The 14,680-nt window shown below is 38.9% G+C and overlaps 1 protein-coding gene across 2 annotated transcripts; it reads right to left on the reverse strand.

The window, feature by feature from the left end:
• Window positions 1–3,635: 3,635 nt before the first annotated feature.
• Window positions 3,636–14,130, reverse strand: si:dkey-33i11.1 (B-cell receptor CD22). 2 transcript variants are annotated; one of them, XM_042490756.1, is made up of 19 exons: window positions 13,859–14,130; window positions 13,695–13,760; window positions 12,822–12,920; window positions 11,685–11,796; window positions 11,451–11,596; window positions 11,248–11,368; window positions 11,003–11,139; window positions 9,756–9,878; window positions 9,279–9,425; window positions 8,842–8,947; window positions 8,343–8,506; window positions 7,834–7,983; window positions 7,528–7,659; window positions 6,249–6,330; window positions 5,334–5,382; window positions 5,055–5,141; window positions 4,807–4,934; window positions 4,228–4,346; window positions 3,636–3,671 (listed from the first exon to the last, which is right to left on the reverse strand). In XM_042490756.1, the coding sequence occupies exons 2-18, from the start codon at window positions 13,741–13,743 to the stop codon at window positions 4,244–4,246; spliced, it is 1,935 nt and encodes a 644-aa protein (XP_042346690.1). In that variant the 5' UTR covers window positions 13,744–13,760; window positions 13,859–14,130; the 3' UTR covers window positions 3,636–3,671; window positions 4,228–4,243. The 2 variants fall into 2 exon arrangements, with proteins under 2 accessions (XP_042346690.1, XP_042346689.1); XM_042490755.1 differs by having other exon boundaries at window positions 4,801–4,934.
• Between the last annotated feature and the right edge of the window lie 550 nt (window positions 14,131–14,680).

Consider the following 14,680-nt stretch of genomic DNA (forward strand, 5'->3'; position numbering starts at 1 on the left):
GCTGATGTCAAAAAGAAAGACATTTGTGTTTATCAAAGCTGATTGTACTCACCACCAAAGCAAGCTGACTTATTGCTTTTTACATTCCTGAGGATGATTTTGTGCAGTGAAAAGCAGAAGTGGGAGGGAGTCCCCTCCCTGCTTCCTCTCATCATACCGTCACCACATTCAAAGGGCTAAATAGATCTGTTGGTTGTGCAGTATGAGGCACTATCGAGACACAGCAGCAACACTGTATACAGTATACAGTACATATGCTCAGTGTCAAGCAGAGTGCAGTTGTCACGGTGCAAAATTACACCAGCAGTTCTCCCACTGTGTGTCTCCAAATGTCCCTAAATGTACAAGGACATGTTTAAGTTAACCAGTGGTGGAAGAGGTATTAAGATCCTTTGCTCGGGTAAAAGTACAAATATAACCCTGCGTAAATACTCAATACAAGTTACAATTTAAAGTCATGCATTAAAAATGGTACTTCAGTAAAAGTAATTATTTTCAGGAAATTGTACACAAAGTATTAAAAGTATAAAACATAAAAGAAAAGCATCCAACGCAGAAACCCTTAACTTAAACGTTAATTAAAATAGTTTGCAAATGAATTTTCTGTTTAGTGACTGATTGAGTTAACTAACTGTTGCAGACCAACTTGTGTAAAGTAATTAGTAATTTAATTTATAACAAAACTTCATATTTTACACTTATGTTTTTTATGCAAAACTCATAATTTGTGAAGTAACTATAGCTGTCAGATAAATGTAGTTAACCAAAAAGTACAATATTTCCTTCTGAAATGTATTGGAGTAAAAAAACTCAAATTCATACTTAAGTACAGTACTTTAGTAAATATACTTTAAAAGTAACAATCTACCACTGAAGATCACAGATTGATTGGCAGCAGACATATTGTACTATGAAACACTCAAACAATGAATAGTCTGGGAACAATGAGCTCGGAAAGACTTGAAAAACAACGACTTGTTCTCATCCACCTTCTTGTTCCTGTGTTAGAAAATAAATATAATCTGTGATTTTGAGAACTGAGTCAATATTATGAGTGAAAAGTCATTATCGAACATGTTGATTTGAGTCATGTGTATGTGATAGCTGTCACAGTCTGCTGTGGTTCCTTTACACTTTTGGGAAGCCTGGACTAACTGTCTGCTAAAGATTCATTTAAGTCGCCTTCATTAGTTGGTCTGTCTTTAATTTGGTCGCTTGCTGTTGGGATGATTGTGTTTTCTTGTGTTTTTAGTTTAATTTTACTGTGTTTTTCGCCTCTTGTGTTCCTGTGCTGCCTTTCCCTCATTTACGATCTACACACTTGTCCTGCATCAGCATTGTTAGTCCTTCCCTGCTGCTCAGTTTCTCCCAGCCAATCAGCTCCCTGCCTCTTATTCTGCCTCATCACCTTATTCCCCTCACCTGAGCTTCTCTGCCCTTTTTCTCCAGCTGCACTTCATTTCCTCGTCAGTCTAGTTTGTATTTAAGCCATGGTTTTCAGTTTAGTCTTTGTTGGATCCTTGATTTGGTTGTGTGATAATCAGTTGCTGTTCCCTTGGAAAAAAAAGTCATTTTGTGTTTCTGTTGCGTGTTGTCGCCTACATTTGGGTCTGACCATCCTGTAGCTTTTTAGCTCCTCAGAGAAAACACATATATGTTTTGAAAGTGCAGAGGCATGAGCAGAAACCTTGCTGAAACACATATGGCCTTTTGAAGTCCAGCTATGAACAAGTTAAATTGAATCAATACATAATTTATGTAATAAGTGCGGCATGCAGACACAAATCATGCCTACAAGTGTGCTGACTCAGCGCAGATACCGTTGAATGAGAAAAGTTGAAAAGCTAAAGGAGAATGTCTATTTGAAAGAGACACAGAAAGCCTGAACCTTTTTGTGTTATATTGCATTTTATTTTTATATTTTGAATTGTCCCTTGACACCTGAATTTTGTGACCAGACCCACTGCTTGAAATGAAACCTACACCCTTGTTTTGTATCTTGTACCCACAATCAAAATATACCGGGACTGCTAAATGATCTTAATGACATTTTAAAACAGAAATACAATTTGTCCTTGTCCACAGGGTGGTGTAACTGGACCATGCAGCTGCTGTCGGCGATGCAAATCACTGGTGGGTTACAAAAAGAGCCAAACGTGCCTGATTCACAAACACCTCTTTTAAACGGTTATAATCTTCCTGTCTAGCACTTATTTCTGTGTAGATCTCTAATAGGCCATAACTCTTTCAGCAATTGCCAGTAAACTCAGAGAACCCATCTGGCTAAACATCTGCATGTACAGACCAAGTTTTGTTTCATTCTGATAAAAGGATGGCAAATGGCGTGGCTTTGAGTCTGCACTTATTGAAATACTGCATAATGGAGTGGCAGGTTTGTCTTGCTCCTTCTTCAGACAGAATGAAACAAGACTGAGTTAAGACCGTGTACAGTGGTTCCCAACCTTTTTCCTTCAGGGACTTATTATAGAGTAAATTGATGACATATTTTAGGGATATTTCATATTATAAAAATTTATTACAATCACAGTATAGAACAACTATATAATATAATAATATTTCAACATAAAGAGGACAAGACAAGAAATTAAAAAAGAAGCAGGAAAAAAAGACGATTTTAATTTAGATACTGAGTTAGTAGTATGCTATGGCTTTAACACAGAATAAAAAGAAAGCATGCTTATGTATTTGATAAGATGTCTTTATTGCCACCATAATTTTTTGTAAGCAGTTCTTTCACAATAACCAATGATTGCTCACTGAACTCCATGTGTTATTGGTCAGTTTAACTTCAGTAAAAGGAGCTCTTTGGTTAACTTGACATGGCTGATTCCACCGATTGTATGCTACTTTTTATAAAGCATTAGAAAAACACTCTTCACTTCTATGAAAGAAAACCGGGGTCTGAATTTCACAAATTTCATCCAAACTCATACATTGTCCCTCTTTATTTTTACTGCTGACAACACTCTCCTCACTTCAAGTTCTGTCGTTTGTTTGTGAGATGCAACAATTGCAACAGACATTCAAGCAATAAAAATGAGTTAGTTTTATTTTTTGTCCAGTGTTTAAAAACTACAACATATAATTTTTCCCATCATTGCTTACTTTAAATAAAAAATAGAAAGACTGATTTAATGGAAGCAAGCAGATATATGAATTGAATAAATGGTGCAGCATCAGTTAGATTAACGACACTGTTGAATACAGTGTGGAAATTCATATGTGTCAGATATCGAATATCTTGTATAGATCTCAAATATACTTTTTTTTTTTACAGGTTTCTTCCACTAATATGTCTTCCAGCATCATTACTGGAGGCAGTTATTTTTGAATACAAACACAAATCTAATTGTTCATAAGAACTAAGCAACATAACCAACAGGGTGATTGTTACATTTTTGTTTTAAACATTTTGCTTCATCAGGCAGCATACAATAAGAAGATGCATAGAAAAGAGGGAGAGACATGCAACTCAGTTTGGGCTCCCAGTCTGCATATATTGCGGTCTGCTGAATTATGAAGAATTTGTAATAAAAAAGTTTTATGCAGAACAGACAATGTCAAAGTTCACAAGAAGTTGTTTCCTGCTCTACAGTGTAAATGGAAATGAAGTTATCGGTTCTCATGCGGACGGCTGATGTGTTGTTCAGCTGAGAGAGAAGATGGGAAAGGACAGAGAAGCGAAGAAGAACTGATTAGAATCACATGAGCAGAAACGTGTTCATTTTGAATAGAAGTGAATATGTTTACATTTTATTTGTTCTTTATTCCTGCATGGTTTTAAGTGTCTTCATATTTTGTAAATTATTTAGATAAACTTTATATATATGTATATATGTATATGTATATATATGTGTGTGTGTGTGTGTGTGTGTGTGTGTGTGTATGTATATATGCATATGTTTGTATGTATGTATGTATGTATGTATGTATATATATGTATGTGTATATATATATACATTTTATTTTATTTTATTTATTTTTTTATGCCGTCAAGTGGCATTTTTTCTTCCAGGGGCAAATAAATAAAATAAATAAATAATAAATTAAGTTATGCAGGGAACCATTCCAAGTAAAAAATGAAGTGAAATTAAATGAAAAAAGTCAAATAAAATAAAATAAAATAAAAAACCCAGCAAAAAACTAAGCTGGACAAAAGCACACCTATAGGGTTTGTAAATGATTCTAGTAAGTGTAGTGTCATACCTGATTTGTCTCTTGGTCAGTGGTGAGTCTGTTGCAGTAACGTGTAAACAACTTTGGAGGAATCCCTGTGCGTTTTGTCACCACCCAGTGGCAGACTGTGGACCTGCACCTGGTCCACACTGAAGCAATAAACAAACAGCAACCGTGAGAGTTCATCTGGACATCTGCCTCAGATCAAACCATAAAAGCAGATCTTCATTTTGCTCCAGAACCATTCAAATGTTTTTAATATCCAAAACTGGGATGAGAAATTTATTGTGCTCTCATAAACATGAGGAAGGTGTTGGATATCACAGAGGAAAGAGAGTAAAGACAGAGGAAAAACAAGGAGCAGAAAGTATAAGGAGACTCGAGAGAAAGTGATGACAGGAAGATAAAGAAGAAAGGCAAGAGGGAGCAGTGTGGTTGTGAAATAAAATGCAAGACATGAAACAGTAGATTGCTGCTGCGGTCAACAGCTCTGCAGACAGACAGATGGTGGAAATGACAGAGAGAAAAAAGGAAGAAAGACACAAAGAGAGAGGAATGTAGTTTGGAGGACAAGAGAAAGTGACGGAGGAAGATGGCGTGTACCTGGACCTTTTGGAGTAGTGGACAGTGATGTAGTTGGGTGCAGGGTTGTGAGTTTCAACTTCTGTGATTGGTGGAGCATCCTTCAGGGGAACGATGGCCGGATGGCTGCTGTCACTCAAGTCCTCTGGCTCCTCCTACACACACACACACACACACACACACACAAAAATACATAACTTAGATAATTAGTTCTGTACTGTCATTTCTTTTCCAGAGTATTACGAGACTCTCAGATTGTGTCCTGAGTTGCGTACCGGTATGTCGGACATCTTGCCCTTTCTCACTGGAAAGGTCTGTTGGGCTGACTCATAGAACATGGTGTCAGCTGTCAATGATGGACGCTGGGGTCACACACACACACACACACACACACACACACACAAAAAGAACAATGGAAACAGACAAACGAAGGGTCATTTACAATCGATAGTGTAACAGAAAATTGCATTGTGGGATCTTTTCATTATTCTTCTTTTGTTTTCATTTCAAGCAAGTAAAAAAACAACAGTAATAACATATAAAAGGTGCTTTACCTTGTTAGCTCCTTCTCCTGACTCCATGTCTACTCTGTGCATGTTCTTACTGAGAAGACACAAGGACAATATAATAAAACCATAACCAAATGATGGCTTTAATGCAAATAAACCACAAAAGTGGCAGTTTGGAGATAACAGAAACCTTGAAAATAAGTCTGTAGTAGACACATAATCATTATGTATTCTTCCAAAAAACAGGACCACAATTATGTTTTTTTTAAGGGGGACTTATTATGCTTTCTTTTTTATTTTGTGTTTTATTTATAATATTACAATGAAGGAGGCTCCTCATATTAAACGTGGCCAGAGTATTAAATAATGAGCTAAACATATGTTATAGAAATTCTTGAGAGCAAAAACCTCAGGTTTCCGTTCTAAATAATCTGTATCCAACAGTTTTTTTCTACTTCTGCTACAATATGACCAGTGGCGTAGTGGAGGGTATGGAGGTATACAGAATATACCCACCTCCTTTTTCTGGTTGTTTACAGTATACCCACCTATTAGCCAAAAACACACTGGGATATATTAGAGAGTATAGCCACTTCCTCCTTGGTAACCTTCCCATCTACCTAGTAGTACACCCATCTCATCCACTACCACTATACCACTGAGTGTGATGTCATTGCATGCTAGATTTCTTTAAATGAAGATGTTAAAATATGGAAGACCTGAAAACGCTGACCAGTCAGAGGAGACTGGGTTTTTTCGTGAGAGACGGCTTAAAGAGATAGGCGCTAAAATGGAGCGTTTCAGACAGTGTGAGGAAAGTGTTTTTTGAAGCATGTAAACATGTTCTACCTTACAAGTATGAACCTGAAAATGAGAATAATAGGTCCTTTTTAAAACATGTGTAAGTGAACAGAAATAGCTCATCAAGCAATGAGCAAATAGCAGTGTACTTCCTGTCACCTGATCATAATGGCCACTGTGAGAGTGATGAGTGCAGCAGATACCCCTACTGCTGACGCCAAGGCAATGACCTTCAGACGACCTGCCAAAGGGAGGACAACAGAGGTTATCAACATGACTAGAAAGGAGAAGAAATGAGGGCAGCATAAGAGGAATAAAAATAGAAGTTGAGCAGATATAAAAATAGAAACAGAGAAAGTGAGCAAAGAGCTGTGCATCATCCTGAAGGCGTCTAGACTTTGAGACTTGTGTTTCCAGTTCAGATTTCCAAACCTAACTCCACTTCTTCAGCTGTCTAGACTCAAATAGTAGTTTTCCACAACACCTCATCACTCCTTCCTCTCCCCTCATATTGAGAGGGCTTTACATGACTCACCATGACTCATAGACAAACAGTCAGAAACCATAAGACCAAACACAACGGAGCAAGAGCCCAGACCTCATGCTGCGAAAGTGACAGGGAGGTTTTATCGCTCAGAAACCTGTCCAATATCCCATGTGTTTGGGGGGGCACTGTGTGAGATAATCAGGAACATATATCTATAAATGTGGCAAGCTTATCATAGACACTTCATCTCATCCATTACACTTCTAAAAGTGATATGCACAATAACTCAGAACACACACAACCACCACAGTATACACAGGGGAGTGCAGGAGAACAGCTGTCAGCAGAGATGAGCCACTAAAAGGCCTTCAGATTGAGTGTGAATGTTACTGTTAGACCTTCACAACTCATGAAAATCATCACATACATTTTTAAAAACATTGTATGATAAAATGACTTTTAATACTCCAGCAGAGTAAATATCAGATACTTTAAGACTTTTTCTCATGTATTATTCTAATAGATGACTTTAACTTCTACAAAAGTAATTTTCTTGAAGTATATCTGTAATATTGCTCAAGTTGGGCTTTCAGGTACTTCATCCAAAACTGAGTACAATATTTATCAGGTAAAAAACACCACAAGTATTGTACAAAGATGTGACCTGATGATGATGTTTAAGTAAAAGGGTCATGGAAATTACTGCAGTTCTTCCTGAGGGAGACATGTGGACTAAATAACACAACAATCAACGCCAAGACATTTCACTCAAAACCATAAATGTGAACCTCGTGGTGTACAAAATGCCACGTCAATCCATTTGATAATTGTTGAAATATTTCACTCTACAACTGTACTAAAAAACACAACATGCTGTCTTTTCGTTCTGATAGAACACAAAGACACACAAGCTTAAGAAAAAGACGTGTCCCTGCATGAATAATTATGTACCTCTGACTCGTACGGTGAGGACAGGAGAGCTGTGGGCTCCGATTCGATTCCTGGCCTCACAATAGTACTGGCCGCTCTCTCGAGGGCCGACCTCTGAGAAGGTGAAGACAGGACCGGACTTGCTGCCCCACGCTGCATGGAGCACAGAAAGGGACAAGATCTTAGTTTTTCAGAGGATACAAACCACCGGAAAGTCACCTTACAGTCACAATACCTTACTGACTACAAACATTTACAGGTGACAGTTAAGTATTGATGATTTTGTAATGTTAACCTTGAGTGGAATCACATTTTTACGATGCTAACATTGTACAGAGCCCCCGTCCAGAGCTAAGCGGTGCCATGTGAAGTTGTCCACTGCCGGGTTTGCCTGACTGCTGCAGGTCAAGGTCAAAGGTCGGCCAGCATCCACCACACTGGAGGGACGAGCCAGAACTGAGGTGTTCTTAGGAGGGTCTAGAGAGAGAATTACAGAAAGATACTGTAGATGCAGACGGCTAAGAAACATTTTGTCTTGTAAATTGTGTTCTAGAGAGACGGGACAAAGAGAAGAGCAAGTTCAGACTGAGAAGAGGAGGCATATCTGAGAATTGTTCTTAACACTGTCACTGAGCAGCATGTCCACAGATAAAAATCAGTATTTATAACTGATATTTAAAGAATGAATGAAAGAATGAAATCACACACATACACACACACACACACATACACGCACACACATGCGCATGCGCATGCACACACACACACACACGCGCACACACACACACACACACACACACACACACACACACACACACACCAAACTCACTACTTACAAAGTATAGTGAGTGTAGCAACAGGGGAGGTCTGGTATCCGAACCGGTTCCAAGCTGTACAGTAGTACTGACCAGCAAGGTGAGCACGCACCGAGGGGAACGACATGTTCTGGAAGGTTCCTTTAGCCAACACCTGGTCACCTAGGATACGATACCAAGCATACCTGCAGGAGGAAGGACGCTGAGGATGATGATGACGATGATGAAAAAGATTACAGGATTGGGCAATTTGTGATAATATAATATTTGTTCCTTGATGATTAGGTTCTATAACACTGGATTTAAGTTAGATTTATCAGTATTTAAATGGTTCTGTCCATTTTGTGGTTTTGTGTATAAAATGTTTAGAAATTTGATAAAAAAAAGAGAAATGACAAATGACAGAATCATGATATGATGACAAAGACAGCAAAAACACCCATAAGAACTCAGTTCCCTGTCAGCATCATGTATTAGTTGGTAAATACTGATAAACATGGGGGAGAAGTATTTGTCATACCTGCTGGCAGGAGGGTTGGCGTGGCTGACGCAGCTCATGTTTACATATGAGCCCTCTCTGATGTCGGCTGGAGGACTCACTATCACGCGCGTGTTCTTTGGAGAGTCTAAACAGACAGAGAGGAAAACAGGAGCACCGTTACTGTCATGTTTGTGTTTTGATTTGACATAAGGTCCATGCAACAACTGATCCCAAATGTGGAGTGAAACTGAGGCCGCAATGGTGCCTGTTCATTATTGATGAATCACTTCAGCTACAAAAAATCTGCAATTTGAGTTTGTATCACTTCCTGTTGAATCCATATGACAGAAGATACCCATTATGACTAGAGTCTAAAATAAAGTTGTTGCCTCATCAGTTTGACCCAGGATAACCTTTGACAGATTTACACAACAGAAACTGTCTGTGATAGCAACGCAAACATGCAACAAACTTACAGGTGACGTTGAGTAGAAGTGGTTTGGAGCGGTCTGTTCCCAGTGAGTTACGTGCTACGCAGAAGTACTGTCCTCTGTCAGTGTATTTGAGGTGGGACAAACGCAGCTGAGGCCTAAAACTGTCTGGGATGCTGCCACTCTCCATGTCTTAAGAGCAGGAAAACACAAAAGCAGATTAGTGCAAACATGAACTGACATGACGAGCATGATCTAAAGATCATAAAATGTTATGTTTTTCTTTAAAGGTCATGCAATTGTAGAGGAAACTTCCGAAACGTCTGCTGTTCACAAGTGTCCAGGGAAAACTTGATCCTGCTCTGTTTCAACAAATCATTACAGAACCTTCACTTGTCCAACTGCAGGACAAAATTCACATTACAGCATCAACCAGTTATTTCATATCCACGACACAGCTAGTATATGTGTACACGGACATCATCCGCTGTCTGGTGGTGAACATTGTGCACTGTGGTGTACCTTTGAACCATGCAAAGCTCTCTACAGGTGGAGCTGCATCACTACTGCAGGTGAGAGTAACCGATCCCCCCTCTGTCACCTCCCCGACTGGGAAGACTGTGATTGAGGTGGAACGTGGACCATCTAGAGGGGAAGAGAGTGATAACAGGATGGGAAGAAAAGGAGGATATATGAAAGAAATGGGGACAAAGAGGACAAAGGAGGGGGGCGAAGATGAAATAATGCAAAATGCAAATAGAGTTTACAAACTTGTTTCAATGATTTAACATTCATCAAGGCTGATACTGTGTGCAGGCTACAGTTTAATGGATTTTGCCACGACAAATTGTTCCTTGCGTTTATGTGTTAAGTCCATAGACTGTATAAAATAAGGCATATGACCAGGGTGACGTCACCCATTGGTTTTTGGACAGTTTTGATGAGTTTGGCATTTTGGCCATCGCCATCTTGGATATTTAAAGCCAGAAGTGACCATATTTAGATGAGAGTTTGGAGAAACCGTAATGCTAGCTGCTAGCTTGGTGGTTAGCACAGCAATTTTACAGCTATGGCTATCTGTGATAATGCTAATGCTAATTTTGACTGGCAAAAACAAGGCTTAAGCTATCAAAATAAAATGTACTTACTGGAAAAAACTGAATATCAGACAACCAAACTATTTTAGGTGACTAAAATACTACAATTAACTTAAAGAACTGAAAAAACCCTGAAATAGTGATAATGACATCTCCCCTATGTGAATGTGGGGTTATGCATGTGGTTACATTACCTAACCAATGTTACGCCCATTGTTAACAAATGGTTCCCACCTGTCACTCAAAGAGACCATGTCTTGTATGCTCAACTTTAAGCCTCAAAAACATCCAGACAGGGGGGTTATATTAAAATGAATCCCCTGTGTAGTTGTCATGAAGGGGGATATTAGCTATAGATACCAAAACCATTTTATGTACCAGGCTACAAGTGTTTGTCTCTTCTGTAAAGATGGGCATTTTAACATGGTTTTTAACAGGTCTATGGTGATCGACTCATTATTGGAGTCACTTAGAGGAGATGTAGTAGTTTTTTGTACTTCTGTGCTTTTTTTTTCAGCCCCAGGCTACCACTTGGTTGTGTCCCAAAAGTAAAACACATCAGAGCAATACTTGTATGCAACTATGATCCTCCCTCTGAAACATGTTCAGATACATGTGACTTGTTACTTTGAAAAACTGTCTGTTTCTATCAGCTTGCTTGAGATTACTCACGTCCCAGAGCCAGTGAGAGAGACGGTGACTGTACATTCTGCGGTGGGATTGGTCGACAGGTGTACGCTCCAGCATGTTGCTGGTCAAAGCGGTTGATAATCATCCATTTCTCATAGGAGCCGAGGTTGAGTCCGTTCCTGTGTGCAGAAAACTGTATCATCTGCCGTGTATTAACTACAATATTATGCTCTGAACCACAGCGTAGATGACCAAACAATAATACACTCTCATGCACAATAACACACCTGTACAGAGCAAGGCTCCGCCCTGGAGCAGCACATCCTCGGGCCTGGCAGCCTACAAACACAGTCTCTCCGAGGCCAAACATGTTGGCGGGTCTTGCTGGATGTGCCTGTACCTGGAGGTCTGAAACACTCACAGACATTGACACATGCACGAAAACACTGGCTGGATGAGTCCAGTGCCGCCTCTGTTAGTATGAGCCTACCTGTTACATCCAGAGTGATGGTGTTTGGGGAGGTCCATCTCCCCAACGGTTGGTCTGTTTCAAACCTGAAGTGGTACTGGCCTGCATCACTCAGCTTAACTACCCGAATCTGGACTGAACAGCTGGAGTAGCTGCCCCCGATGTAGCTGGAACCCACCATTCATTTGTCATTACATTTACTCATGATTTGAAATTTTCAGCATGTTTTCAAAAATCACTGTATGTTTCTCCTACCGGGTGCGCCCGCGGTACGACAGGCTGATCTCGTTTGAATCTGTGTGGTGAGCAAACTCCCTGCGACCTTCTGCAGACACACGGAACCACATGACCCGCCTCACAGTGTGACCTGTGAGGTTAAAGACCAAAAATCATACATGTAGCCAAATATTTTTAGGCTTTAGAGTGAACTTTGGTCTCTTGGAACTTGGACACATGTGGCATCCAGAGGAATTTATGGCTTTATTAATCATTATAGACATGAAAATACAGTAAAAAGTATATGTTTTTCTTTCACAGATTACAGTATTTATTGGCTTTTTTGGTACAAAATGTTATATGCATATGCAAATTCATATAGAGTAAGTATCCAAAGTACTTTACTCTGTTCAGTCTAGATATTATGCTATTTCCCATCTCCCCTCACAAACCAACCCACCAGCTAGTCATTTTTATTTTAAGTCTGATTGTATCCAGTCATTATGGACTAAAAGTTTGTGAGAGTTCCCAACTGTGGAACAGCAGATATAATTTTCTTTTAGCGTTGCAACGATGTGAGATTTTCATGGTACGGGAACCAAATCACAAAAGATCATGGTATAAAACTATTATTATTATTACTATTATTATCATTATTATTATTATTATTATTTTCATCAGTTACAATGCCTTTTAAAGGATTTTTTGGTTGATAAAAAACTTTGTGTAGAACCCATTCCCTTAAATGGATGTTTGTGTAAAAAAAACAGTACAAAAAATGTTTACTGAAAATAAACAAAATGAAGAGGAGATCCATCCAGCTGCATTCTTTTCAATAATACTATACAATAATACTTACATGGTATGATAACCATCAAATTTGCCTTGAAACCAGTGACCTGTTGCAACCCCATTTTCATTACATCAAGCTTATTATCATACTTGTGACAACTAATAATATCAAACACAGAAACCATGGATTGTACAAACTTAACTAGACTTGATCGAAAAAGAGATAAAATAAAATAAAACTGAGTTTAGATTTAAAAAATGTATTTAAGTTCCAAAAAGGAAAAAAAAGAACTGTGTGGGGGGAAAGGTAAAAACTTTGTTTTTGAATTACAAAAATGAATAATACAAAATGGAATAGAGAAGGTTTATACATGGATTTCATACCTGATGGATAATCATAACGGCAGGGCAGAGTGACAGTTGTTCCTGCCCACACACAGATCTCCCTTCTGGAAAATGACACACTCCACCTGCTCTGGATCCCTGTAGGACAATTTAACATCACAAACACCAAGAAACATTAATACAACAACTACATACACAAATGCACGGTTAAAAGAGGCAAACTAAAAACAGTATGCACACCTAAAAACATATGCAAAGCAAATAAGGCTGAAAGATGAAGAGCATCTCAGCTGTCTTTTAATTCTTTTAATCATTTCATGAAGGACCAGTTCAGGGTTCCAAACAAATAAGCGTCTGGCTGTCACATCCACAAAAAAATAAGCTACCAAACATTTAGGGAAAACATACTGGAGCTGGAAATTTCAACTGCCCACAAGTAAAAGTTTTCCTTCACTGCAGCTCCTCAGAGGGAGACGTGTCAAACCACAGCTCTGATCGACTCAGAGAGTGACACATAAATTGGAGCAGTGAACATGAGCCTTAATGTGCAGCCGTGGTGTCATCCTGTGCTGCTTACTGCCTGCCTGCCTGACTACCTTGCACAAAAGGCAATCAATACTTATAAATAACTTGAGCGTAAAGGCAAGGGCACCTGGCTGCAGGACCTTAGGTGCATAATGGATCCTATAAGTCAGTCATTCATTTTTCAACTGTTGTTGCTTGTATTAAAACATGTCTGTCATTAAGATATATCTGGAATAAAATACAAATATCTCACAATAAAGGAGTCTGGCAATTCATCTCTTGCACCCTTGATAATAGGAATATAGTTATTCAGACCTTTTTAAGTTTTATACCTCATGATGAAAAGAAAAGTTGCAATTTCTGAAGTATTTTAGTGTTTTCTCTTACCTGGTAAAGCTGTAAGGATGGTGCCCAGAACTAACACACCTGCCAACATCTCCGCTGACACGAGCTCTGTAATGTCACCGGAGAAAGGGAAAAGCAAAGGCAGAGGTGAACAAAACATTGTGGAAAAAAAACACCATACAGCTGATTAAATGTGAAGCACTCACCCCTTAAAGTACCTTCATTCACCTCACTCAGTCAGACCGACCGGGGTTTGACGGATGCGAGATGGAGGTGAGGTTTTAGAGCGCGGATGAGAGTTGCATGGTGATCAGAATCAGGTGGTAGGAGACGGGAGGAGGAGTGGAAGGGGCAGACAGAGGAGGATGAGGAAGTGACTTCAGCTATTGTCCTGTGTTACATCTTCTAAACTTTCAACTGTTTCTATTTTCATTTTTTTTCCTCACTTCTCCATCTGAAAGTTATTTAAGGTCAATGATGTGCTGACTCTGGTTTCCTACTTTGTATTATTGTGAAAATGTGACATCCTTGTGATCACTTTCACAATTATCTCTTTTAAATGAACGTCATCAATAGACTATTTCTGGATTTTGTAAAGTGTCTGCCGCTGCTTTAGCAACCTCTTGACGACAGCCTAGGAGGTTACTATGTGCTCTTATCTAACTCTTGGCAATGTGTATTTCTTTAAAGAAATGCAAAAATGAAATAAAATAAAATAAAAAAAGATGTTAACAACACTGGGATAAATACTACAAGCAAATTATACATGCAGTATAATTTTAGTGTACATGAACTCTTGAGAAAAATGTGTGGGTCTTTAAATGCTAAGGGTTTCACTAGTTAGTTGCTCAGTTTTCGGTGCTGGGCACAAAAGGCTTTCAGAGCAGAGGAACTTTTTCATAAGTCTAAGAGTCATAAGTCATAAGTCATAAGTCTTTTTTATTGTGTCAACACCACAAGTTGTAGGAAAGCTTGTTGTTCTTAAAACCCTGTTTTGAGGGAATACAACTCAATTTCAACCCATCAGA

Source organism: Plectropomus leopardus, chromosome 7 (genome assembly GCF_008729295.1).
Source record: "Plectropomus leopardus isolate mb chromosome 7, YSFRI_Pleo_2.0, whole genome shotgun sequence".
NCBI classification, from domain to species: domain Eukaryota; kingdom Metazoa; phylum Chordata; class Actinopteri; order Perciformes; family Serranidae; genus Plectropomus; species Plectropomus leopardus.

Bases quoted from the DNA above. Each gene is read 5' to 3' on its own strand.
- si:dkey-33i11.1 (XM_042490755.1), bottom strand. From the start codon at position 13,743: ATGTTGGCAGGTGTGTTAGTTCTGGGCACCATCCTTACAGCTTTACCA. The intron at 11,369-11,450 runs GTAGGCTCATAC...TGAGTGTTTCAG, and splicing joins CATCACTCTGGATGTAACAG to ACCTCCAGGTACAGGCACAT. The intron at 11,140-11,247 runs GTGTGTTATTGT...TTCTGCACACAG, and splicing joins CGGAGCCTTGCTCTGTACAG to GAACGGACTCAACCTCGGCT.